Raw genomic sequence first — 25792 nt, 5'->3', positions numbered from 1 at the left:
GTAAGGTAAAATAAAATAAAGTTATTAAAATAAAAAAATTATTAAGAAAAATATTTTTTTAATGTAAACAAAAAAAAAAAAAGAAGAAGAAACAGACGGGTAGAACCCTAGGACAAGTGTTGAAAGCCAAGTTATACAGACAAAATCTCACACAGAAGCATACACATACACACTCAGAAAAAGAGGAGAAGCGGAGAAAATAATAAATCTTGCTCTCAAAGTCCACCTCCAAATTTGGGATGATTCGTTGTCTATTCAGGTATTCCACAGATGCAGGGTACATCAAGTTGATTGTGGAGATTTAATCCACTGCTCCTGAGGCTGCTGGGAGAGATTTCCCTTTCTCTTCTTTATTCGCACAGCTCCCGGAGTTCAGCTTTGGATTTGGCCCCGCCTCTGCGTGTAGGTCTCCGGAGGGCATCTGTTCTTCGCTCAGACAGGACGGGGTTAAAGGAGCCACTGATTCGGGGGCTCTGGCTCACTCAAGCTGGGGGGAGGGAGGGAGACGGAGTGCGGGGCGAGCCTGTGGCGGCAGAGGCCAGTGTGACGTTGCACCAGCCTGAGGCGCGCCGTGCGTTCCACCGGGGAAGTTGTCCCTGGATCCTGGGACCCTGGCAGTGCCGGGCTGCACAGGCTTCCCAGAAGGGAGGTGTGGAGAGTGACCTGTGCTCGCACACAGGCTTCTTGGTGGCGGCAGCAGCAGCCTTAGCGTCTCATGCTCATCTCTGGGATCCGCACTGTTAGTCGCGGCTCGCGCCCGTCTCTGGAGCTCCTTTAAGCAGCGCTCTTAATCCCCTCTCCTCGCGCACCAGGAAACAAAGAGGGAAGAAAAAGTCTCTTGCCTCTTCGTCAGATCCAGACTTTCTCCCGGACTCCCTCCCGGCTAGCCGTGGTGCACTAACTCCCTGCAGGCTGTGTTCATGTTGCCAACCCCAGTCCTCTCCCTGCGCTCCGACCGAAGCCCGAGCCTCAGCTCCCGGCCCCGCCCGCCCCGGCGGGTGAGCAGACAAGCCTCTCGGGCTGGTGAGTGCTCGTTGGCAACGATCCTCTGTGCGGGAATCTCTCTACTTTGCCCTCCGCACCCCTGTGGCCGTGCTCTCCTCCGCGGCTCCGAAGCTCCCCCGCCTCCGCCACCCGCAGTCTCCGCCCGCGAAGGGGCTTCTAGTGTGTGGAAACCTTTCCTCCTTCACGACTCCCTCCCACTGGTGCAGGTCCCATCCCTATTCTTTTGTCTCCGTTTATTCTTTTTTCTTTCGCCCTACCCAGGTACGTAGGGAGTTCCTTGCCTTTTGGGAGGTCTGAGGTCTTCTGCCAGCGTTCAGTAGGTGTTCTGTAGGAGTTGTTCCACCTGTAGATGTATTTCTGATGTATCTGTGGGGAGGAAGGTGATGTCTGCGTCTTACTCTTCTGCCCAAGATTTTTTTTTTTAATCTGGACCTTTTTTTTTTGAAGTCCTTATTGAATTTGTTACAATATTGCTTCTGTTTTATATTTTGGTTTTTTTGGCCGCAAGGCATGTGGGATCTTATCTCCCCGATCAGGGATTGAACCTGCACCCCCTGCACTGGAAGGCAAAATCTTAATCACTAGACCATCAGGGAAGTCCCTAGACCTCAACTCTTCATCAGTGATCTCATCCAGTATCCCGGATCTTGCAGAATAATATCCACATTGTGACCACCCCCCTGGAATGGACATCCCCAAATGGATATTTCACAGGCATGTCAGACCTACTGCGTCCAAATCAAAATCCTGGTCTTCCTTCTCTGTTCCACCTCCCACCCCAATTCTGTCTTCCCACCACAGCCTTTTTCAGGTCAGAAAAACAGCAATGCCGTTCTTGCAGTTGCCAAGGCCAACAACGTCACAGCCATCCTTGACTCCTCTTCTCTCCCAGGCCACATAGAATCCTTCAACACATCCTGATGATCTGATCATTTCTCACTGCATCAACGGAGCTCAGCCACCATCCTCTCTTGCCCAGATTGCCGCTGCACCCTCCTCCCGCCCTTGCCCCCTCTGAAATCAAGTCTGAGTGCAGCAGCCAAGTGACCCTTTGAAAACAAACAGATCAAGTCACTCATTGGCTCTTAACTCTCCAACAACTTCTCATGTTGCTCATAGTAAAAGCCAGTGGCCTTGGCCCTGCTTAATTACCTAGTCCTTTTGGGATCTCATTACCTGCCACGGCTCCCTCCCAACTCACCCTGCTTCATCCATGACTGCTGTTCCTCGAAGGCACAGGTGTCTGCACTTGCTCTGCACCTGCCTGGAACACCCTCCCCCACCTCCCTCAGGTGTGTGTCCATTTGCCCAAACATCACTGTGGTAGCAAGCCCCTCCTTGAGGGCCCTATTTACAATTGCAAGCTCTCCTCACCAGCATTCCCTGTTCCCCTCTCCTGGCTACAGTTTCTCCATCTAACATGGCTTTTTCACATGTTTGCCACCCTCTCCAAAATGAGCACCTTGAGAACAGGGACGGTGTCAGCTTTATTTTTTGCTGCATCGCCAGTGTCCAGCCAGGGCCTAGCACAGGACAGGCACTCCACGAGTGTTTGTCGAATGCACGGAGAGGGTCAAGGCCTGAGTGCGGGGGCCCTGAGGTGGCAGAATGTCAGATGCAGACAGCTGCAGGGGTGCCCAGGGAGGTGGGTGCTGACACACTGACTGGGGAGTGAGTGGATGGACCTCACAGGCCTGGATGAGGAAAGCCTCAGTAGATGGACTGAAGACATGGGACCCCCTTGTCTCTGGCACCACACGAGCCTGTGGGAGCAAGGCAGTAAGGGAAGACAAGTAAAGTTGGGGTTCTCATCAATCGCGGAAACTGGTGGCTTGGAGTCACATTTTGTTGGATTTAGGAAAGTAAATGCAGTATCTTCTACACTTTGAGTGTTGGGAAGCAATTCATTCCAGAAGTCCCACCATTTAGGGTCCCTATAGGTGAGAAAGGCAGAGGCTCCTACCCAAAAGGCAAGCTATCTAGAGGTCCCACTGGCCCAAGGCATTAGCCCCCGGACTTCAGAGCCAGGGCAGCCACCACCCTCCCACCAGGGCCCACAGTCTTACCAGGAAAGCAGTCCTGGGGTGGGGAGCACATAGGTCTCCCGGGTCGGGTGCTGCTGACGGTGGGACAGTAAGATGAGCAGGAGTTAGGCAGCCGAGGTGAGCCAGGGAGGGAGAGAGGAGGAATCAGGCAGAGGAAACAGCACGTGCAAAGGCTAGGAGATGAGAGCGCCTGGGACAAAGAGGGGACAGCAGGAGTGTGGCTGTGAGAGGGCAGGACCTGAGCGTGGGGTCAGGTCTCAGCAACAAGCCTCAACTAAGGCCACAGGAAGGCGCCAAGCAGAGAAATCTCACCCCAGCTATTGTGTAAGGAATGAATGAGCGGAGGCAACGAGGCTGCATGGAGCCAACTGGCAGTCAGGATGAATCTGAAGAATATTTAGAAAGTAGAATGGGCAGGCCTTGGATACTGATGAGATCACTCCTAGTGAAGAATTGATGGTGGTGAAAGAACACTGGATTGGGGCAGGTACTGGAGGAGGGCCTGGGTCTGGCCATGCAAAGTCCACACAAAGAGGCCTCACAGGCCCATGAGGGTTAGGAATGTGGACTTGGAAACCGCAGGATTATGGTGACTGAAGCCCTGAGAGTAGGCAAGAGAGCATTCAGTGGGGAGAAGTGTCTCGAGCAGAATGCTGCCAGCTAAGGGCAGGGCCAGCAGGAGGAGAGATGCCCAGAAAGGCAACTTAGAAGGAGCAGCCAAGGCAAAATGAGGAAAGGTGGAAAGCCAGAGAGCAGGTGAAGGCCAAGGGCAGAGGATGCCTCAGGAGGGAGTGGTCGGCAGCGCCCTGGAAGTGATGCTGGTTCCATACAGACAACCCCCCCACCACATCTCATACCAAGTCAGCACACCCCCCATCAGATACCACAAACGATGCAGAATTTAACAGATGTTTATTTGTGTAGTAGGAAGATTCAGGTATATAAATAAGGTGAATACTTTCCAATGTACAGTATATCATGATCTGACACTTCATTGAAAAAGAATCAGTTCAATACTGATCAGACAGTGCACAGAGAAAGGTCAGCTGGGGCAAAAACACATGGATTTAGTGAAATGCCAGAGGCAGGGCCAGGACAAACTCGGGGCCAATCTTGGCAGCACAGACACTGCAGTGGGCTACATTTGACTACCTGGCACTCCCCAGTGGGGCCAGGGAAGCCATTTCTATGTTTTGGGGAACTTTCTCACTAAACAGGTCTCAGAGTGAACAGAACTGAGGAAGTGCCTGACTCACCCAACACCACCAGGCTTCCCAACAATCTTCAACAGAGGGGCCGCTTGTCTCTAACACTTTGGTCTTCCCCTCCTGTTTTGGAAAGTATTAAACACCAATAAAACTTAAAACTTGGTATCAGCATCGACTCCAGAAGAGAATCCACAGTGCATGAGCGTTGAATCCAGGGAGACCTGGATGGGTTTCTGAGCCCAGTTTCTGTTCCCGCACCCACAAGACACTCAGGGCTGGCCTCCGCCAGCTGCAGGACTCTTGGCCTCTCCTCTGCCTGCACTCCTCCTGCTGCTGCCCCCATGGCTTCTCAACAGTCCGCTGGCCGGACGACAATAAACCAGTGTATCCTGACACTGCCTTTTGTTCTCTTGGCTCCAAGTCCTTTGGTTATGTTGGCCCTGATGTCTGCTCAGCTCTTTCCCTTTGTAATCAGCTCCCAGACACCCAGCCAGTGTGACATAAGGCAGCAACACAGTGCTGTGTGGCAGCCACATGGTGCTGTGTGTACGGAGGATTCAAATGCAACAGAACACAAAGGACATCCTTATAAAAACAGGTAGGTACATTCTCAACCCCCTTTCTAGTCTGGCATTCCCTGGCACAAAGCCAGCAAAACGAGCACATGAAACTAACAAAGGTAAGAAATGGGTGCTCCAGCAGCCAAGGACAGGGACTGCGCTATGGATGACGTCGGCAGAGAATCTCACCTAGGACAGTCACCAGGTGGCTAAACCCAACTAGAGACTCTGAGCACTACATAAGGGTCTCCCGAGACCTGGGAGACCACTGCAGCAGCATCTTCAGCCCAAGGTGCAGAGGGCCCTTGCCCCTGGTTTGGAGCCGTTTTCTCTACAGATAAAAAGCTGCCTGGGTCCATTAGATGCAACAATGAGGGAGGAAGTGCCCGGCCTGGCAAGCATGGGTCCAGAGGAGTGGGAGGCAGGCCTAGGATCAGTCCATCACAGCAGCTGCTCACTAAACCCCCACAACTGTGCTCCTGGCTCCTGTCATAAGCAACTAACTGAAGGGGAGAGACTACCATTTAAACACATGGGCCTTGGGTCTAGTCTTCATTCCCCTCACTCAGGAAACAGCCCACAGTCAAGCCAGTGGTCCTAGGTCATTATTATTCTATTGGCTTGAGAACTTCCGGGATACCCCGTCAACACCATTCCTTCCAAGTGAAGAAAGAGCCACCTCAAACACACCCTCCCCAACTCCTCTGTCTGCATTCGGAAAACTAAAAGAAATAGTTTTCATTTTTCATTAATCCGGTGCCTACTCTCCTTTCATTCATGAATCACCGCTGAGATCCTCTGCTAACCTAGAATCCAAGAGAAACACCCTCTATCTATCCCCAAGTGGTCACCTGCGTCTACCCTGTTAACACTTTTAAGAAAGCAAGAAACACAAAGCCCCTGACTTGTTATGTGTAAGGACATGAGCGAGAGCTTTAGGCCTTCCCTCTGTACTATCATCTACTACAGAGCAGCTTTCTCTCTCTCCCACTCCTCTTGGGCCCCGCGGTGTCCGCTCACACGGAGGACTGCTGCAGGTCCCTGAGCTGTGTGCACAGAGCACAGTTCTTGGCAGAGGGGGACATGGGGTCCACAGCAATTCACAGATCAGCCCTTACTGCCCAGGAAGTGGAGGCACCACCAGGCAAGAGGAAAGGGCCTCCTTCCCCGTGGCAAGTCCAGACCAGGGGCAGCAGGAGGTGAGCAAAACCTCAGGCAAACCATTCCTACCAGGAATGGAGAATTCTGGAACTTGTCCACATCCTCTTTCCTTTCGTCAGGCTGGCTTTCTAAATGAAGTGGGAAGTACCCAGTCACTGTAGATGGGTAAGGTCTGGACTGATTCTCTCAGAAGGAGAGTGTGGTCACTTTCTAGACTTTGAACACCCAGGCTGTGTGCAGGGAAGGGGCAGTGTAGTGGCTGAGAAACAGTCTCCAGCATCACACAACCCTGGGTTCAAATTACCAGCTAGGTTCAATAAAAACAACTACCATTTATTGAGCTTACTATGTGCCAGGGACTGACAAATATTTACATGCATTACCTCATAAAATCCTCACAACAATCCCGTAAGGGAGCTGCTATTATCAGAGCCAGCTGGGTTGGAATTGTACCTAGTAACCTGCCCAAACCTAGGGCTATTTGAGCCCAAAGTCTATCTTAACCACTGCACTTTGCCTGTCATGGTACCTCATTTTCCTCATGTATAAAATGGAGATAATACCTGATCAAAGGTTGTTTTCTGGATTAAAAGGGATAATGCATCCTTAGCACTGTGCCTGGCACATATTAAGCACTATTATTGCAATTATTATTAATAAACACACTGCTGGTAACTTAATGACTCGAGAATAAAAAGGAGCCTCATCAGATAGGCATTTGGTAGAAGAGGGGAAGGGGGGCAGGGTTTTCAAAGAGCCAATGGATTTGAAAGCCACTGGCCATAAAATCCTAGACTTCAGATATTCTGGCATTCTGTTCTCATAAATCATCTACATGTTCTAAAATCCCAACACTTCAGCACCCAAAGTATACCTCCCAAACCAGCCTCCCAGCTGAGATCTCTTTGTCTTTGAAAACATGCCATACATACGGACAGGTGAAAGCCTTACTCTATCAAGAGGCAGCCCCACGTAAGAACAGCAGCCTCTACCCACCTGAGAGGCCAGGTGAATAAGGTTACTGCTGGTCAACCTGAAAGGGGGGTGTGTGTGCAGTGATGGGAGGAACAGAAAGACGGGGCCACCTTCAAATGGAAATAGGCAGTCAGCAGCTGGGACTCCATTCCTCACTGAGAACGGGCCCACCTTCTGCAGGGAATGTGGGTGAACAGAGTTCAGGACCAAGAGGAGGTAGGCCTAGAAGAGCCCTTAAATTAGCCTCTTTCATCACCACTTGGTCCAAGCCTAGCACCCTATGTAGGTCGTGCCACAAGGGCCCCCACCCAACAAGGGAAAACAAGTTAGGAAGTGGGAGCGGGTAATCTCTTTAAAAAGTGAAAGCTGGGTAATTGCGAGCATGGAAGGTGATCAAGGGAAAAGGAAGTTCGTTTCACCAAGACAAGGACAGAATAACGAGGCTCTGCCCAAGAACCAGACCCTCTCTTCAGGAAGCTGATGGTTTGTTCCAGCCACTCTTTCGGAGCCCCTGCTGACAAGCACAGTGAGAGTCGGCCCATGGTTTGTTGTCTTGCAATGTGTGTGTGACAGTCACCTGGACATCCTTCTGTGGAAGGACAGCACCCTGGGCCTAAGGGAAACTTCCCACCCTGACTGTGGAAGAACAGGAACCCTGGGCCTAAGGGAAACTGCTCCCTCCCCACTCCACCCCTTCCTCAGCACATAATCACAACGCACAAGAAAGGTGGGCACAGATGAGAGTTACTCCCAAAGACAAAAGGCGATGGTGCCTAAGATATCAGTGACACAAGAAGAAGTTTCAGAGGTGCCACATCTAGTACAGTAATGCAAATCTACTTCCTTGGAAACTGACCTTGGGCAGGCTTCTTACGGAGCAAGGCCACTGCTGTCCAGTTTTCCAAGCAATGATGCTCTTTGCCCTGAGTCAGTCACACACACCCCTGCCCCTGGCAATGTCAGGGATGCTCCTGAGCCTGCCAGGGGCTCACTGACAGTCTGAAGATGTGAACTTAAGGATCCATTCGAATCAGCCTCCAGCTAACTCGGCAACTAGCTCATTCAAATCAAAGGGCCCGTTTAGTCTCCGTTAAAATATATTTTTGGAATCTTCTTATACAATATAAGTTACAGGATAAAAAACACAGCGGGGAAAAAATAAATACCATAAAATGATTTCAGAGTCTACCTGTGTAAGGCTAAGTTACATTTTGCCCCTTCTGAAAGAGACATTAGTTTCAAACATACATTACAGAATTGTACAACACTAGAAGGAGATACATCTTAAATACAGTTAAACTATACCTACTAAAATGCTCAGAATATGAAACAGGCAAGAAGTAATAAACATAAATAAGGCCCAGGCTGCCTTAGAGGGTTTCACTTTCAGAAGCAAAACATAAATGTGTACTTTTTCGATGCTGAGAGCAACTGAGAGGGTGGCACATGTACGCAAAGGGAAAAGGCGTGGGTGTCCTGCGAGCAGTCACGAGAACTCGCCAGGGAGGACGCCCAGGCCCAGCCCCTGCAGATGCTCCCTGGTTTCTTTTTCCATCAGCTCCTTATGTCACCTGGTAGGAGCTAACAGCAACTTAAACTCTAAACATGGCACACAGGTCAGGCCTCTTGAGCTTGCCAGAAGGAATATTGCGCTTTCCCAAAGGTGAGGAGGCCTGGGGATGAGAAGTCCTTGTCCTGCTGGTGAGCACAACCACCACGTGACCCTGGGGAAGTGCCCCCCGGCCCTCGGCTTCCTCATCAGCAAAGGGCTCATGCCTCTGACCTGAGGTACCTCAGAAGGCTGCTGTGAGAATGTATAGGATTCAAATTGGAAAACAAAAAAAAAAATCTCTAAAACAGGACTGCACAATATGTATGAACACAAAATCAAATGGGAAACATAAAACCATGCATGGGAGTTAGAAACTAAATCCACAACAAGGGAGGGCACACAATTTGTCACATTTTATTTCTCACACAAAAAAAATGGATCTGAAGCAAGTTATGCCACTCATTAATATCTGCACAGCTGTGTGTTACAAGTCTCTGGAAACTTGTCTATTTGGTGAAAGATTTTCAATAAATGGGAGAAAGAAAAACAATGTGCTATATAGACACAAGGTGGCATCAGTCTCCTGGCTACTGACTATGAAATTCCCCTATTTCACCAGAAAGCAGGAAGGGAATCAAAAGAAAACAAAATCCCAGCTGACCCTCGGGCTTTCTTGATGGCAGCTCTGTTGAGCTTCCAGCTGCCGTTTCCCAGGACCCCCATCAGCAGCCATGTCCACAGGAATGTGCCAGGCTCCCTGATCCCAAAGGAAGACCTATTCAAAGGTGGCTCTCTGCTGCCGAGTCCCAGCTGAGACTCCCTGCACCCAAGGATCCACCATCTGCCCACAGTAGGGCACCACGAGACAAATGTGGCACCATTCCATCTCTGGTTTGGGGAACCAAGTTCATTCTGCAATCAGAAAACTAGATTCGTTACTCATCACCTCCACTTTTTAAGATTTATTGCTGAGGACAAGCATTTTAAGGACAAGTATTTAGAAAAGGCCTGTAAGTACTTGCTTTTTGGGTGCCCAGGACATGACTCAATACCTGCAGCAGCCTCTGGTACATGTACTTGTTCAGCCAGAATCATGGAATATGGGAATTACAAGACACCTCAGAAAATGAGGACCCACAGAGTGATGTGTCTGTCCTACCTAGAGTCACAGCCAGCACTAAAACCCCATGCAAAAACACATTTTGTTTTTAAGGGGGCCTTGGACCTGAAAAAGAAAAGCCATGTAATGAACTGGAAATAAAAGTTCAGAAGAAAGAAGCTGTTGCACGTGGAAGGTCACACAGCGACTGTGAGCTGAGACATCAAGAGCGGTCTGGTCCGTGCTGGACGCTTTAGTGATCTGGGCTGGCTGTGAGCATCCACAGATGCAGTGAGGCTGAGATAAACAGAAATAAAGCAAAGCAGCACCAGCCCAAGGTGCTGAAGCAAGCTGCTACACCCCCATTTGGCAATGAGAACCAATATGGCACAGAATAATGGAACACACTTGGCCACCAAGCTCTCCCCTTGCTTATTGTCCTGACAAAGAACGTATATTCCAAAAGTCAACCTCACTCCTCTACTTAAAAGGAAACAATAAATAAGTCACAGTTGAAAAGAAAAACGGTCCCCCTGTAAAATATAAACTACATTTAAACTGGTCACATTATACAACAAGTGTGCATTTAATCTTCAGAAGCTTCAAACCTCTAATTGGGTTGGGTTATGCAGAGTTGTAAGCAGGACTTTGTGGTTTCAGTGAAGAAGTCATGGTACAATTGAAATCACTGTAAGAAATAAGTGATTTTTAACACACACACAGATACACACTTCCCTTAAGAGTTATACATATATATATTATATATATAATATACACACACACACACACAACACAGCAGCTACGTGGGTGGTCAGCAAGGCCAAGGGCATGGGCATGTGAAAGAGAAGCCCTCTGCTCCCTGTCAAATCGGGAAGCCCCCAGAAGGGATTCAGCAGCAACAAGTCTACAGCGCAAACGTGAACGACATCATCCCTGAAAAGACCCAGTTAACCGACTGCCCTATAGGAGCCACTTGAGCCTAAACCCTGTGGGAAAAGGCCCAACTACAGTATATCCTACTGCATACACTTGAAATAGTACAGTGTAGCTTTTCTCCAGACTATTATAATTTTTCATGCTTTCTGAAAAAAATAAAAACTGAAACCTTCTTTCAGTCTGTGATGAAGCGAGGTGAACCCATATCATAAAGCAGAGCTCATACTCCACAGGATTTGTGAACAGAATGCCTATCTGATTAACAAGTCTTCATCCCTCCAGCCTCAGGAGGCAGCACTCCTGTAGCTCCAAGGCAGGGATTACTGAGAAGCCCAGGGAAAGCGCTCCAGTAGTAAAGACATCCAAGCTGTGCATCTCTTCCCTGCTGGGGGTCAGCTACAAAGAGAGCTTGGGGTGGCGGGGTGGCTAAACTGGACAAACACAGATGAATGACCACTCTGATCAAGCCCAGATATGGAAGCTCCAGCTTGGGAGCTAGAAGCAGGTGCTTCAGAGCTGGGCAACACTGTCTTCCAGGTTGTTAAAAACTTCGGTTTTAAAAACCCAAATGGTTTTACCACCATGACTTCTTTCCAACTCAAAGCTGTAGGTTACTTACAACCCAAATCATAAGCACATAGACCGTACACACAGATTTTTTTTTTAAAATCCACAAATAAAAAACACTGTAAAAAAAAAAAAAAAAAAGACAGTGAGTTGAAGTCTTGTCTTTGTCCAGCTGGGCTTGCCCTGGAGCCCTGCCCCTCACTCAGCCCTGTTCCTGCTCTTCTGGCCCTTGGTGGTCCCTATTCGTCCTCCGTGGCAGCTGTCAGCATCCCCTTGTCAGTCAGGTGAGATTTGAGCATGTTGAAGATGTGGAGCTGCTGATCTGGCCTCAAGGTCAGGAACTGCTGAACCAGCTTACTCGGGTTAGGGCCCCTAGAAGAGGATGAAGAAACAGCACTGAGCAAAGCAGGGGCCAAGCAACTTCGAGGGCCTGATTATTTAAGTAGCTGCTCCCTCTCTGGATTCTCTACTAGTGGAGGGTAAGGGTCCTCAGGGAATCCATAACTAATAGCAACTGAAAACTGCATTCACACTTGGTTTTTTTCACTCAAACTGAGAAGTAGCTAGAATTCTAGAATTTCACCACTTAAAAATCCACTAACTTGGTTCAGATGGAAAGGTACTATACCTGATAAAACTGGCAATATACACATTGACAAAGGTGGCCATCAGATACTGGCAGTCAAAGCGATCCATGATGCCTCCATGGCCAGGAATGGTATTGGCAAAGTCCTGTTAGAGGAGGGGAAGGATTGATGAGCCTGGCCTCAGCCAAGTCAAAGCCTGGTTTATGGTCCCACCTCAATGTCCAGCTACTGTACTGAATAGCTGAGGGCAACAGAAAGTGAAAAGTAAGTATTGATTCAAATGCTGAAGCTATAATAGGACACAATCTTATTAAATTACAAAATGTTTCTTTTGAAGAAAGAATATATTAACAAATATACTGAAAATCCAACCACTGAATTTTCTTAGAAACAATGTATCTTCCTTTAACCTACTTAAATTCCATGCATGGGTGAAGAAGAGCACACATTAATAATCAGAGTTCATAGCTTGGTATTTTGAAGGGGGTGGTGGCTGATGAAGTGGGACAGGAGGAGGAAGGCAGAAGACGGGTGAAAAGGGGCCCAGCTTGGAGACAATGAGGGGAAAAGAAAAGGGTTTTCCTACTTTGATTTTAAAGGCTCGCTTGAATCCACTAGCGAAGAACCCTCCAAAGGGGCCAATGAGTGAAGCAAAAGTGGAGAGGGCAATGCTGTGAATCTGGAAGGGGTACATCCGGACTGTTTTCTGAAAAGAATAAAAGAATTCAGTTGAGATGCCTGCAAGCCCAGGCTTATTACTTGTTAACATTAAAAAACAAACAAACAACAACAAAACCACCTCTTTATGAAACTATTTCTCTCCCCCCACCCCAAAATAATTTAGGAAAAAGACTGGTTTGCGGGTTTTTGTTTGTTTTTGGTAAATCTCTAATATATGGCTTAATAGAGGACATTAAGGTACTACGCATTCAGTCTACAGCAATATGATGTTTTGGTTGAAGTGTATGAAGAAAATCTAGCCCTACAAGGACACATTGTTGAAAAAAGGAAGAGTATTTTAGCACCGTCTTTTCAGATAATTATGGGTATTCTTCTCTGATACTACACCAGAACTTGAGCCGTAGTTTTCTAAAAATTTGGTGCAATGTGGAATCTGAAAGCCTATCAATGACCATTTGAATGGATCGTTTACCCGTGCATGACTGTGTAACACCATGCACTGGCCATTTCAAAAATACTGGTTCACTGAGTTACACAGATCTTTCAAATGTAGACAAATTTTGCCATACAATGTCAAAACGTCATATGTTAAAATCACCACAGATCCCTCAGAAAAGCCTTTAAGTATTAAGAAGCTGTCGAACTTACAGTGGCAGGTATACACTTTCCAAAACTCTAATTTGTACTTGAAAGCCAAATTTTATCATTGGTAACAACTACTGTCAGTTGTTTTCTTGAAGTGACAGACTCACTTTGTTTCTTTTCAAGAAAAATGTCTGCCAAAAATCCAAATCTGAAAAATTATAGTTTGCCGGTTCTTTTCAAGTAAAAATTATGTCCCCATAAAAAAGCCGCTAGTTCAGCTCGTAACTCAAGCAGGTGCACACGCAGTCTTCCTTTAGGTAAGCACTGTCCTGCAGCATTTAGCAGGAGCATTTTATGTATAATTTCCATTTTGGTACCAGAGCATTAGAAAGGTGTGTATTCAAGGGTCAAGATTTAATAAATTTAATAATTTTACTATCTCATCAAAGACATTCTTAAAGTGAGCTGGCTGAGTCTTCCTGTGAGTATGTGGCATAATGAATTCAATGACAGTCCAGTTCAGTGCCACTGCCTTCACTCATGCTAAGGTGCCAGCACTGCTTTTGCACCATCATGGCAAATGTTGACAAAGTGAAAAAGTGAAACTTTCTTCATTATGTTATGAAGAAAGTACAGACCCCCTGAGAGGACCTCAGGGTGCCCCAGGATCCAAAAGCACACTTTCAGAATCCTGGTCTTAATGATTTGAAGCGGGAGGAAATGTCTCCTCCTGTCCTCACCCTGAACTGACTTGAGCAATTCTCCAACCTGGGGCTTACAAGCTTTGGGGAGGGAGGAAGCTAGTTGTTTTTGAGGGAAGGCAGTGGTGGAGAGAGGGCTCTCTCTGTGTAGTCACTATCCAGCCAAGGATCATTCGCCCCATGTGAGTGGCACATACCCAGCCAATGACCGACTGGATCACCCCAGGAATGTTGTACTCCTGCAGACGAAACAGGTCCGAGGGCTCACAGTCCACAGTGAAGCTGTTGGTATCATTGTTGTACTCCACGGGGCAGACAAAGCATCTGTACCCGGACATCACATAGGACAGCTGAGGATGAGAACAGACAGACTAAGGAGACAAGTTCCAGCCATCTTGCCTGGGCAGCACGTGCCTGGTTCAGCCAAGTCCCTCACAGTGCCTAGCACCCTAAGTGCAAGCTATGCACTAAATCAGAGGTTCATATTTCACCATATGTGTATTTTACCTGTATCTGGAAAAAAAAAATGGAAAAGAGGCTGATGGCCCACTGAGGCTTCAATGTACTTGCTCCAATAACCAGGCCCTGAATAAATCCAGGAAAGACCTGAGGGAATTTGGGCAAAGAACTACAAGAAGTTTCACCCATTTGGAGGAGCAACGGTCCATTTTTCTCAGGATCCCTTAATTCAAAATGGCAGGTGGTGAGGGGAGTGGTATAGTGAGAGGAAGACAACCAGGAGGAGAGAAGGCTGAAGAGCAGTAAGTAGGGGGTCAGCCCTGAAGGGCAGCTGGACAACTTTGAAAAGGGGAGAGACAGGCCTGAGGGTCAAAAGCAGAGAATGGTGCTCTAGAAAGGGCTGGGAGATCATTCCTCTCCAGGAAAGACACGCACAGGAGAAAATCTGGGTTAGAATGGCATATCCCACCTCACCTCTTACTCTCAGGCAAAATATCAATTGCCTGGACAAGAATGCCATCTCCTGAGTGTTGCCAGGCCTCAGACTGAGAGGAGTACAAGGTGTGCACGGCCCCCACTCCTCTACTGCTTAAAGACTGGCAGATAAAGGACAGCTGGCATTGCCCATGCCATGTTCATGCCCCGCTATAGGGCAAGGTTGCCATTCTGCAGGACAGAGTCCTTGGCCTCGGGGGACATGCTCACTAGCCATGGATGGGCTTTGAAGGTGGGCGGGAGGCCTCTGCCCATCCCCCACCCAACTGGGAGCACCACCTACCAGAAGGCCAAATACCACAGTAGCAAAGCAGCCCCCGATGAAGCCTTCCCAGGTCTTCTTCGGGGACAGCTGTGGACAGAGAGCAAGTTCTTAAAAAAAGGCATTTTGATAACTCTAGCTTTGGGAATAATGATTAACTGTTAAAAGTCTTTCTACTATTAAAAAAACTCATTCAATTAAACCACCTCACCTTCTAAAGTACCCCATACTTGGTTTCCTTGTTCCCTGTCTGATAGCCCTCAGTTTCCTTTCTGTTTCAATTGGCCAAATAATTTAATTATATTATAAAACAGCAAACTATTTAAATGATAACACTCAAATTCAGATCAAAGCCACAAAAGTGTGCCTACACCGTCTATAAAAATATTTTCCCTATTAGCTCTTTTTTTTCCTATGAGTAGTTGTCAAGTCTTCCTCTGGCTTTTCTCTTGAAGCTAATTTATTACTAGCCTTTCATCAGGATGACATAAAGATGTACACACCAGCTAGATCTCTTCTGTCTCCCAAGCTGATCTACTCATATTGAAAGCACCACCCTCCCCTCACGGTGATGGTCCATGTTAGGGTGATCCACTTACCTTGATGAGTGGGGTTCGACCAAAGAAGAAGCCAAACATATAGGCCATGATGTCATTACAGATCACACAAGAAATGGGGACAATGAACCTAGGAAATAAACCAAAGTAAGAATCAACACTACCAAGATGATAATACCTCAAAAGTCCACAAAACAATGCCATTCATAAATTTCAGTACCAGAATAACCCATATAGTACTTATTAACCATTAAGGAGTAAGTTTAAAAGAAATAAAATGCCACATAAGCCATACCTAGTACTCAGCACATAGCAGCATTCAAATGTTTACTGAATGACTACTGAATAAATGGAGGTGGTACCCTATAAAATGTCATTTGTTCTTTTTTCATTATAAAGTAATATAAAAATTTAAAGTGTAAAGAAAAGAAAAAATAAAAAGTTACCTTGTTTCCCCTATCCCTATCTCCATTCTCCAAAATAACTACTTTTAAACATTTCTGACTTTTCTTCTTCTAGTAGTTACTTCCATAATCCTAAGTAATACATTTATTATCTATTTCATAATTTACCTTTTTTTTTTTTTTTACTAGCTCTACTAGCTCTAGTGAGCCCAACTTTTCCCCAGGACTACACTGAGAGCAAGATCAAGTACATATAGCCAGATTTCTTCTCTGCCTCCCTCTGCTGGTCTGGTCATCCCCACCATGAAAAAAAAGGGACAGTTTCCAAACTTGTACCATCTCTCTCTTCTCACTTTCTGCTCTCTGACAGTCACTTTTTTCAAATTTTCTCTATTACAGTTTAACATAACATACAAAAATCCTAGCCCTTCAACTACAGGCAATATTTTCTGACTTCCTGCTTGTTAAGGTAGGGATTTAGAGCACCTGTATCCACCCAACAACCCATAGTATTTACTTTGTTGAGGCTTCTAGCAACATTCTCTGCTCTACAACTATAATTAAGTCTTGAAGGTTCAGTCTAAAAACCAATAACTAGAGATTTTAATATGATTCACTCTAGAGCCAAGTGGTATGTCTAGCCCTGAAGATGAGAACTTAGCATGAGCCCCTCTTTAGAATTACTTAACAACACTCTGAAAGAGAGGGAGAGTACATCTCCTCAGGCCATTATCATTATTTTAAACATAATAATGCCATAAGGCGAACATTTAGATGAGCTAGTCTCTGTTCTAAGCACTTTACATATTTTTACTAATTTATTCCTCAGGCAGTGGGTATTACTGTACCTTCACCCTGAGAACAGGAAACAGAGGCACAGTTTGGGATCTTAATCACAGTACTTTAGCTCCTCATATACACGAGGATATGCCTTCACATTTTCACTAAAAGCATAGCTTCTTCAGTCAGCCTACTGATTTCTGTCAATGGTGATAGATTTCCTGCTGAAACCATTGCATATGTGGAATAAAATCTACTAAGTATATCATTCTTTTGACACATTGCCAGATTCCATTCGCTAATAGTTTATTTAGAATAGTATATCTATAATCATAAAAGAAATCAGTTTATCATTCTTGTTTCTCCCTCCCTATGGTTTTATCAGCTTTAATATTAAGGGGTAGATAAAACTCAGCTGCTATCATTGGTCATTTTTTCCAGGTGTGGATTCTTATGCAATTTTCAAAGTTCTTTTATAGTTACTGATCTATTCAAGTTTTCTTCTTCGTGATTTTTACTCGGTGACCTCTTGTTAGGAAATCATGATTTTTTCTTCTAGATTTTCAAATTTGTTGCCATATAGTTACATTGCCTTTGATTCTTTAAATATCCCTACACCTGTTAGTCTAGAACAGTGGTTCTCAAAGTGTAGGTCCCAACCAGCAGCATCAGCATCACCTGGGAATGTATCAGAAATTCAAGTTCTCAGGCCCCACCCCATAGCTACTGAAGCAGAAACTCAGGAGTGGGGGTGCCCAGCAACCTGTGCTGCAACTAGGCCTGCAAGGGATTCTGATGTAGCTCAGGTGAGAATCTCTGGTTTAGACAGTTCATCAGAGTTTCTCAGCCCACCTATATGAAAACACCCACAAAATAAAAGGAACCCCCCCCCAACATCACTCACCAGATCATTCCTTCAAACAGGTTGTGGATAACAAGATGTGACTGGGTTACAACAATCAGTAATGTTACATGGGTCCAGCCAAACTGCAAAAGAAGATAAAGGATAAACTTTACCTAACAGTTTAGCTTGAAAGGAACTTCAAATAACCGTTAATACCAAATAGAAAATTGCTTAGAAACAGGTAGGAAAGATATCTGCTTCTGTACCTGCCTTACAGGAAGTGAAAAAGGTATAGAACAGGCCTCTGGGAAGAACTACGTTCCCCAGCTACAGTTGCCATCAAAAGGAGGGCCCATATGGCCCATTAGTTAGTCCTTCTATGCTCCAAAAGCCTGGGTACTTCTCATTTTCTTAGTAAGTATTTATTGAGTGCTTAGGACACTCAGAGAGGGGATGTTTTTAGGTTGAGGGAGTGATATAGCAGGCAGGATATCTATGGGCAATGCCTAAAGCTTCACCTTGAGCCTTACCTGGAGGCCACCCTCAGGTCCAGAGGGCAAAGACTACTTAGGGTGTAAATTACATAACAGCGATTGGGTCTAGGTGGATAAAGAGCCACCAAACTTCACGAGGGATGCCTCCTTCATCCTCTAGGTTCCAGATGAATAAAAACAGACTGCATTCCAGGGTTTTGATTTATCACTGAAAGGATGAGAGACCTGTGGAGTTTCCACAGAATTTCACTTATGCCAAGAATTTTGACACTGATGCGCATATTTCCCTTACCATGTAGAACTGCAGTCGATAATGCTTCTTGACCAGACTCAGCACAAACATGCAGAATCCTAATTTGAGGAAGAGGAGGAGAAAGGGCAAAATGAATCACATTCTGCATTTATCTTTGTCCTAGTCATTTCCTTTAGCTGTGTGAAGCAGTCCTTTGCTAATTTCCTGGCAGCAGTTAACCAACCAGGGCACAAATTCATAGCCCAAGGGAATAAAACCAGATAAGCAGTCAGAAGGAAAAAATGACTCCTTCAAGACAATTAAAGGAAGGCAATATTTTAAAATCTTGCAGACTACACTCAACTTAGGACACTGTTCACCAGATAGAAATGTTTTGATCCTAGAGCACAGGCCGACAACAGTCAGGCCAGCCGCCTGTTTTTATAAACAAACTTTTATTAGAACACAACCATGCCTATTTGTTTACATATTGTCCGGGGTTCCTTTTGTGCTACAATGGCAGAAATGAGGAGCTGCAACAGAGACCCTATAGCCCCCAAAGCCTATAATATTTATTATCTGGACCTTTTAAGAAAAAGTTTGCCAACCTCTGTCCTAAAGAACAGGCAGAAGGAGGATCTACCTGGTATGGGGCCAAGGCCATCCTTGCATCTCTCTCCTACTGACCCATATGACCGAACTCTCCAGGAAGAAAAGGGATTTTACCCATAAGTGTGCTGAGTCCCTCAAAAGTAGCCCTGCCCAGAAGAGAGCACATCACTATTCAAGACCCCTGGCCTCCCTTTGTGGGGCTGCTCCCAGGCTCTGAGGCATGCTCTCTATCCTCAACACAGCAAACCTCTCAGAAGGGGACTTCATATTTTAATAGCCAGGTGTCTTTCACGGAGCCGAGTATTGCCATCAAGCTGATGAACAACAGGTAAGACTGAAACTTATTAGGTCAGAACAAATTTCTCATATGCCTCAAACTGGCTTTTAGGGTAACTATGAAGAACACATTACTAGCATTACTGTACAGTCTTAACTGAGTTTAGACTGACAGAGCACTTTACTGTTTGTCAAGTTGCAATGTATCTGTTCAAATCCTCACAGTAATGCTCCTGTTTTAGCTTTAGATTACAGAAGAGCTAACTGAGATTCAAAGAGTAAGCTCCTGGCTCCTTTGAAGTCACAGGTCTTTTTAAACCCAAATCAATAAAATTTCTAATATACTGCAATGTCCCTTTTTTTTAATTAATTTTTATTGGAGTATAGTTGATTTACAATGTGTGTTAGTTTCTGCTGTACAGCAAAGTGAATCAGTTATACATATATATCCACTCTTTTTTAGATGCTATTCCCATATAGGTCATTACAGAGAACTGAATAGAGTTCCCTGTGCTATATATACAGCAGGTTCTTGTTAGTTATCTATTTTATATATAGTAGTGTATATGTCAATGCAATGTCCCTTTTTATATACAAGTTCCTGGGTGGTTTTTGTTTCAGTCACGCTGCAGAATCTCTGCCAAGAGGACAGTCAGGACAAGACCATGCTATGCAGTCCTCCAACAGAGGCTGGAACACAAGGACAGGTGGCACAAACTCAGCCTCCACAACCACACAAGCCCCTTGGTCTCATTTCTCTTAGTAAAGAGCTGCTACAGCTCACGTAAGGCAGAATCCTTAGCTCTGCTCCCCTAAGTGGTCAGAGTTAATGTCATCAAAACCTTACATTGACAAAGAAATGCCCCAACTCAGCAGACATGCAAAAGCAAGACATACACAACTGGTGAGCTGCTTGACTCATACCTGTTAGATAGAGAGTAAAGGAAATGAATCGGTGGTATTTACTGAGAATCCGCAAAGGTTCCTCTCTCTGGACCAGAGTGAAGAAGTAATCTGTCACTGTTTCGCCATAGAAGAAATAATTTACACACAGTAGAAAGTACCTGTAAGAGAATACAGGTCACTGCCAAGGGGAGCACATGTGGCCTCTCCTTTAAAGCGAGGCTGTTAGAAAGCTTCGAGGACCAGAGGTCCACCTGACCCCCAAGACCCCCGGGGGCAGCTCACACAGGACAAGCAGATCACCATTCCCTGTTCTCTGGTGACACTGAAGGTGAGACGTTTATCTAGAAATTTGTGGCTTTCATTCACTCTCCATTTATCATAAACTTGGGACTCAAGTTTTTGCCCCTTCTGTAGCATTACCAGGCCTAACTTAACACTCAAACTGTAAGACAACCCTCTGAAAGGCACCTCATCCTGCCTCCGCAGCCTTACATCCACTCTTCCTGACACAAACCTTGCACACCTATCAAAATGGACTTCTCTGGCTTTGCCACCTGTCTGCTTGGTTCCCTTCTTTTCCCTGCCTGGAACATCCTCTTCACTTACCCAGTTTATCACTCGTTGCTCAAATACCATTTTCTTCATAAAAACCTTGCATGACCTAACATGATATCTGCCTCCCCTGCATTTATTTCTATAGTACAAAGTATTTGCTCCTTCCACTAAGCAATTAATTATGCTTCAGACTGTCTTCCTCTCTGATGCCTGGCTTTGACACACAAACCTTTCACTAGCACTAACTCTTCATCTGTTTATAACCTCTCTCCTCTACTGGAAGGAGCTCTGAGGAGGGAGAAGACATGGCTCATATACCTTTGCGGCCTCACTGGTGTTTCTGAGTATGGGAACCAGCAGCCCCACTCTAAACACTCAACAAGGATCCAGACAAAGAAGAGAGGGGAGAGCTTCTCTCTTCCATTTTTTCTTTCTTTTTTTTTTAATTGTGGAAGTTCAAGAACTCCCATACTGGGTTTGTTTTCTGTTATGTGAAAAACACTTCCTTTGTACAGTGACCACAGTCAGGGGTCAGACATCCTGAGTATGTTAACAAAATTCATAACATTGCTTTCCAGCTATAGAAGACCCACAAGAGAGACCTACATCTTAACCCAGGTGGCAAGCACAGGCCCTGTGGAGACTGCGAGGCAGCTTGTGCTGCTGGATGACGAGGAAGCATCTCTCAGAGGATGTGTCCAGGCCAAGTCCGAGCACATCAACTCCCTTGGCCATAACCAAGTTGCTGGGGCCCAAAACACTACTCTCTGGCCTGGTAAGTAATGAAATCAATGCCCGAGACCCAGCACAGCAGGGTGAGAAGAATCTGTATTTGCCCGAAGTCTTCTCAGGACTACACAGTACTCTGCTCACATGTCACCACCTGAGAAGAGTGTGGTCAATACAGCAGCGAGTTTCAGATCAGGAAGGGGTCTCGGACATCATCTGCACTATAGGTTTTGACCCTGTTTTTGCTTCAAGATAGCCAAGCCCGGAATTCCCTGGTGGTCCAGCGGTTAGGACTCTGCGCTCTTACTGCCGAGGGCCCAGGTTCAATCCCTGGTCAGGGAACTAAGATCTTGCATGTAGCGTGGCGTGGCCAGAAAAAAAAAAAGCCAAGCCCCTTCCTAGGAGGAGAAAACAGAGTTCCTCTGAGGAGCCCCGATCCCCTGCACTCAGTCTCACTCCTGCTCACTGGCACCCAAGGAGCCTCCGAGGAACTAGGGCTCCAAAACCACAGTTTGAAAAGCACTGACTAGGTCTCAACCATCTGTTTTAAGGATGAGGAAGTCAAGTTCCAGAGATAGCAACACCAGCACTGACAACTCCCAGATAATTCTTGTGGGATGCTGAGATACTAGAGCATGAAAAATGTACTGATATAGAAAAGGGGGGCCATTGTGCAGAGTCTAAGGAATCCAAATACTGATGCAAACACAGTCACAGATGCAGCTGGTCTGGTTTCTTCTGAGGAAGAGTCCAGACTCTGGGTAACTACTCAAACGCTCCTCACAGGCCAACCATACAGTCCGGCCTATGCAATACTTGGGTCTCAAAGGTGCTGTGAAGGTCCATGGCCATCACAGCCTCCCTCCCACCATGATTGTAAATACCTACCACAAAACACTTGTCCAAATCTGTTAAGGGTTTCTGTGGGGCTAAAGAGCTTACCAGCTGAGGGTTCTGAACCAGGGCAGGTCATAGGAGTGGTAGACATTGTAGCCAATAGTGATAATCTCATGGAAACACTTAATCTGAACACACATCACCTGCAGGACACAAAAGAATTAGAACACTTGTCAACTCCCCAATTCTTATGATCTTTAGAAACAGAAACCAACAGGTCATGGGCCTTCAAGAAAAACCACTATATTTAAGAACAATGTCGGTCCTTCAGTGATTCCGCTCTCCTCCTTTCTCTCTCACACCACCCCACAGGGTAGTGAGGCCCTTTAAGTCACACAGAGTAGATGCAATTTCTCACAATAAATATACGCTTCTGAAAGTTCAATTAACTTTTTATTGTAGAACACCCCCCCCCACCTCGGGACTCAATATCTTCCATTCTTGACTTCGAATAGAAATACATACTTGAAAAGTCCCAACTGCTCTGCTCAGCACTCATCTGTTAGTCATTTGACCCTGTCCATGACAGTGGGAAGACTAACAGCAAAGTACTGTGGACTGGGATTTCTTAACAAAAAAGTCCTAAAACCTAGGAGAGAGACTCCAGGAAAACAAGAAACAAAACCAAGAGTCACACAGAATCGTAGCCAGGGTCCCAGTTTGATCAAAGAGCTGAAGTAATAAAATCAAATTTTAAAGTGATCCTTAATTCACACACAAATAGCCCTCCAGTTGGCTGCTGGAAGGTGAGAAATCGCAGCTATTCTAAGGCAGATGTGGTCTGAAGAGCCTGGACCCCAAGTGATTCCCAGAACCAACCCAACACCTGGCACTTAAAATGACCAGTCCTGTAGGGAAAAGTGAAAGCAAAACTATAAAACAGCATATAAATGGCACTTACAATCATCATTAAAACCATTGGTCCCAGGTAAATGATGATGAAGAAAAATGCAATCATGGCCAAAGTCAAGATGCCTCTCACCCACCAGTTCTTCCATCTAAGTTAGAGAGGAGGGGAAGGAGAAAACATGTCAGGGGCCCAGAAAGAACTGAGGTACAAACCCAAGGGGGATGGTTCTTCCTGGGTTGAAAGGGCCCTGAGGTCAATCCTTTCCAGGAGTATGTCCTTCACCTTGACAGAGGCAGTAGCCCAGTAGCCACATGCTGGGAGGTGCAGAGCCACCAGAGCCATCACATCATCCATGCTAAACTCAGCAAGTCCTCCAAGGTCCACAGAAAAACACACCCAGCTTGTGTCTTAACGAAGGAATCAGGCAAAAGACCCGAGGGAACAATGCCCTCTACTTCTGTATCTACTTGGACGGCTTCTATGGGCTTCTCTATCTGAGGAAAAAAACATTTTTCCTGCAGCAGAATCCTACATTGCTCTGACCCTGCATTGCTATGGAGATAACAGTATCAAACACAGTGGTAATAATAGCTATCATATGTATGTACCTGGCACTTCTATAAGGACTTTACATGTATTAATTGATTCAACCCTCAACACTACTAGCTTTTACAACAGATGAAGAAAGGGATGCACAGTTCATACACCTGTGAAGTGCTTAAGCTGAGATTTGAATCCTGGGAGTCTGGCTCCAGAACCCATGTCCTTAACCACTGCACAATACAGCCTTTCAAAGGGACAAATGTGTGGGAGGCATGCCCAGGAACACTCTTAGATAATGTTTTGGGGTCTTATAGTTTGCCTTTTTAATCTGCCCACGCAGCTGGTATCGGAAGGACTAGAATCTCAAGGGATCAAAATTTTAACCCTGAATTCACCCAAGTTGAGATGTTTCTCAATTCTTATAGGAAAATTCAAGGAATGTCCACAATGTATGTGTGTGAGAGAGGGAAAACTGAACTCCTAACTAGAAACTTGGGCTCCTCAGTGTAAAGCAACCTGCCCATTAGTCACAAACCCCAAGGATCATTCATCTTCATGTGCTGTGTCAGTGACCACCCCCATGTCCACTCGTTCCTCCTCCTTAGACAGCACCTCCCAGACAGCCTAGAGCACCCTTCAAGGCCAGATCCACCCAGGCGGCGCTCGTAGTCACTGTTAAACACTAGATGATACTCAATGGAGCCCTAGGCAAAGGCAGGGGAGACTGTGGCCAATGAAAGCGGGCAGGCCTGCACCTCACATTCTAACAGATGTGGGCTCCTGCTACAAGATTGTGGGCTCTCTAAGGGCTTCGGGTTTTCCATGGCACTTGGAGACAGTGCAAGACCCCAGCAAGCACTTGCATCATTAAGCCAAGCTACCTTGAAGACAAGTTGGAAAGGGCCCTGTTGAGGACCTCTGGGGTATCGTCTACAGAGGTTGGTAGGGTGACAGCTTCCACTCGGCTCTCACTGTCCGATGCAGTCTCTCCATCTGCCTTTGCTTCTGCCTCCGACTCCTACATAGCAGAAAAACAGAAGAGGAAAAGGTCACAAGCGCTGAGTAGGATACTGGGTGTAGACATCCAAAAAGACCCATCCACCTTTGAGAACCCCTCTCCATCAACACCTAAGTCACACAGGGAGCAGCCCCTGCTCTGCCACAAGCTATGGATGCTCAGAACCACCAAGACAGCCCGGGATCTCTCGGGGAAAGCTGGGTGTTCAGGCTATTGCCCCTGCAACAGGGCTCCCCAAAGTCCATGGTGTTACTTCCAGACTTCACAAGAACACCCCATAAGGAGGCCAGCCCCACTCAGTGTGAAAGCCCTATGGGACCACTAACTCGAGTCACTGCTTCACCAGGACTGGTGTGTACCACTGCCCTCTCCCAGCCACCAGGCCTGGGCATCAGCAGACACTTTGATGTCACTCACAGAGTTGCCACCAGACCCCAGCCATATAAGGAAATGCTCACAGGAACTCACCCTGCTCCCCAGCCTGTGTGAAGGGACCAGAGCCATGCCAACAACAGGTTCTCCAACCAGAGTACCATGGAGCAGGCTGCTCTACATCCTAGGGACCATCCTTCTACTCAGAGCTTTTATTTCTTAGGAGAATTTAGAATAGCTGCTGTGAGAAGAGGTGCAGGAGAAATCAAATCACTTGGAATCAGAGTAACAATACTACACAGTATTTGAATAGCCCTTCACAGTTTTGAGAGCATCTCCCACACCTGTGAACATCTGAGCAGCTCTGGGAGGAAGGGAAGGAAGACGGAAAGATCCCTGTTTACAAATGAAGAAACAGGGGCTCTGAGAAATTCGATGGCTGGCCCCAAATCTCCTACTAACCAGGTCTCTGACTTCCGTGTGTTCATCCCACTAGATTTCCTTTTATGTAAGCATCTCGGAATCCATTTTATTCTTCAGTAAGAGATTCAGAATAAAGTAAACTGAAAATGGCAAAAGGAGGTTTCACCAAAGTGTCAAAGATTTCATTACATACATGTGCAAACAAAAAGACAGTTATATCTTTCTTCAAATTGGACAATTTGAATTTCCCTGATGACTAATAAATATATGAAACTGAGGATCCCTTCACATGTTTCTTGGCCATTTGGATATCGTCTTCTGTGAAGTGTCTGTCAAGTCATTGGCCAGTTTTCTACTGAGTTTTCTTGCTTTCCTTTTTATTGATTTGTAGGAGTTTTTTTTAATATGTTCCAGATTTAAGT

General features: G+C 46.0%; 2 protein-coding genes and 1 non-coding gene across 3 annotated transcripts in view; 2 read left to right on the top strand and 1 right to left on the bottom strand.

Moving 5' to 3' along the window:
* Positions 1-25792, top strand: part of SLC23A2 (solute carrier family 23 member 2) — a 339540-nt gene that overhangs the window by 637 nt on the left and 313111 nt on the right. The window lies entirely within an intron of this gene.
* The window catches only part of CDS2 (CDP-diacylglycerol synthase 2), a 63440-nt gene continuing 46552 nt past the window's right edge, over positions 8905-25792 (bottom strand). The window contains exons 2-13 of the mRNA XM_004276445.3: positions 24439-24575; positions 23066-23162; positions 22210-22307; positions 20002-20141; positions 18250-18308; positions 17524-17606; positions 15478-15565; positions 14900-14968; positions 13860-14012; positions 12282-12401; positions 11737-11840; positions 8905-11480 (exon numbers count right to left, since the gene is read on the bottom strand). Coding sequence (XP_004276493.1) covers positions 11348-11480; positions 11737-11840; positions 12282-12401; positions 13860-14012; positions 14900-14968; positions 15478-15565; positions 17524-17606; positions 18250-18308; positions 20002-20141; positions 22210-22307; positions 23066-23162; positions 24439-24575 — 1281 coding nt within the window. The 3' untranslated portion in view covers positions 8905-11347. The remainder of the gene's footprint in view (positions 11481-11736; positions 11841-12281; positions 12402-13859; positions 14013-14899; positions 14969-15477; positions 15566-17523; positions 17607-18249; positions 18309-20001; positions 20142-22209; positions 22308-23065; positions 23163-24438; positions 24576-25792) is intronic.
* On the top strand, positions 21537-21609 carry TRNAK-CUU (transfer RNA lysine (anticodon CUU)). The gene has a single exon. It is a non-coding gene; the product is annotated as a tRNA-Lys (tRNA).

This window comes from Orcinus orca, chromosome 16 (genome assembly GCF_937001465.1).
Source record: "Orcinus orca chromosome 16, mOrcOrc1.1, whole genome shotgun sequence".
In the NCBI taxonomy this organism is placed as follows: domain Eukaryota; kingdom Metazoa; phylum Chordata; class Mammalia; order Artiodactyla; family Delphinidae; genus Orcinus; species Orcinus orca.
Note: the sequence above shows the minus strand (reverse complement) of the source record. Positions and strands in the feature narration are given on the sequence as shown.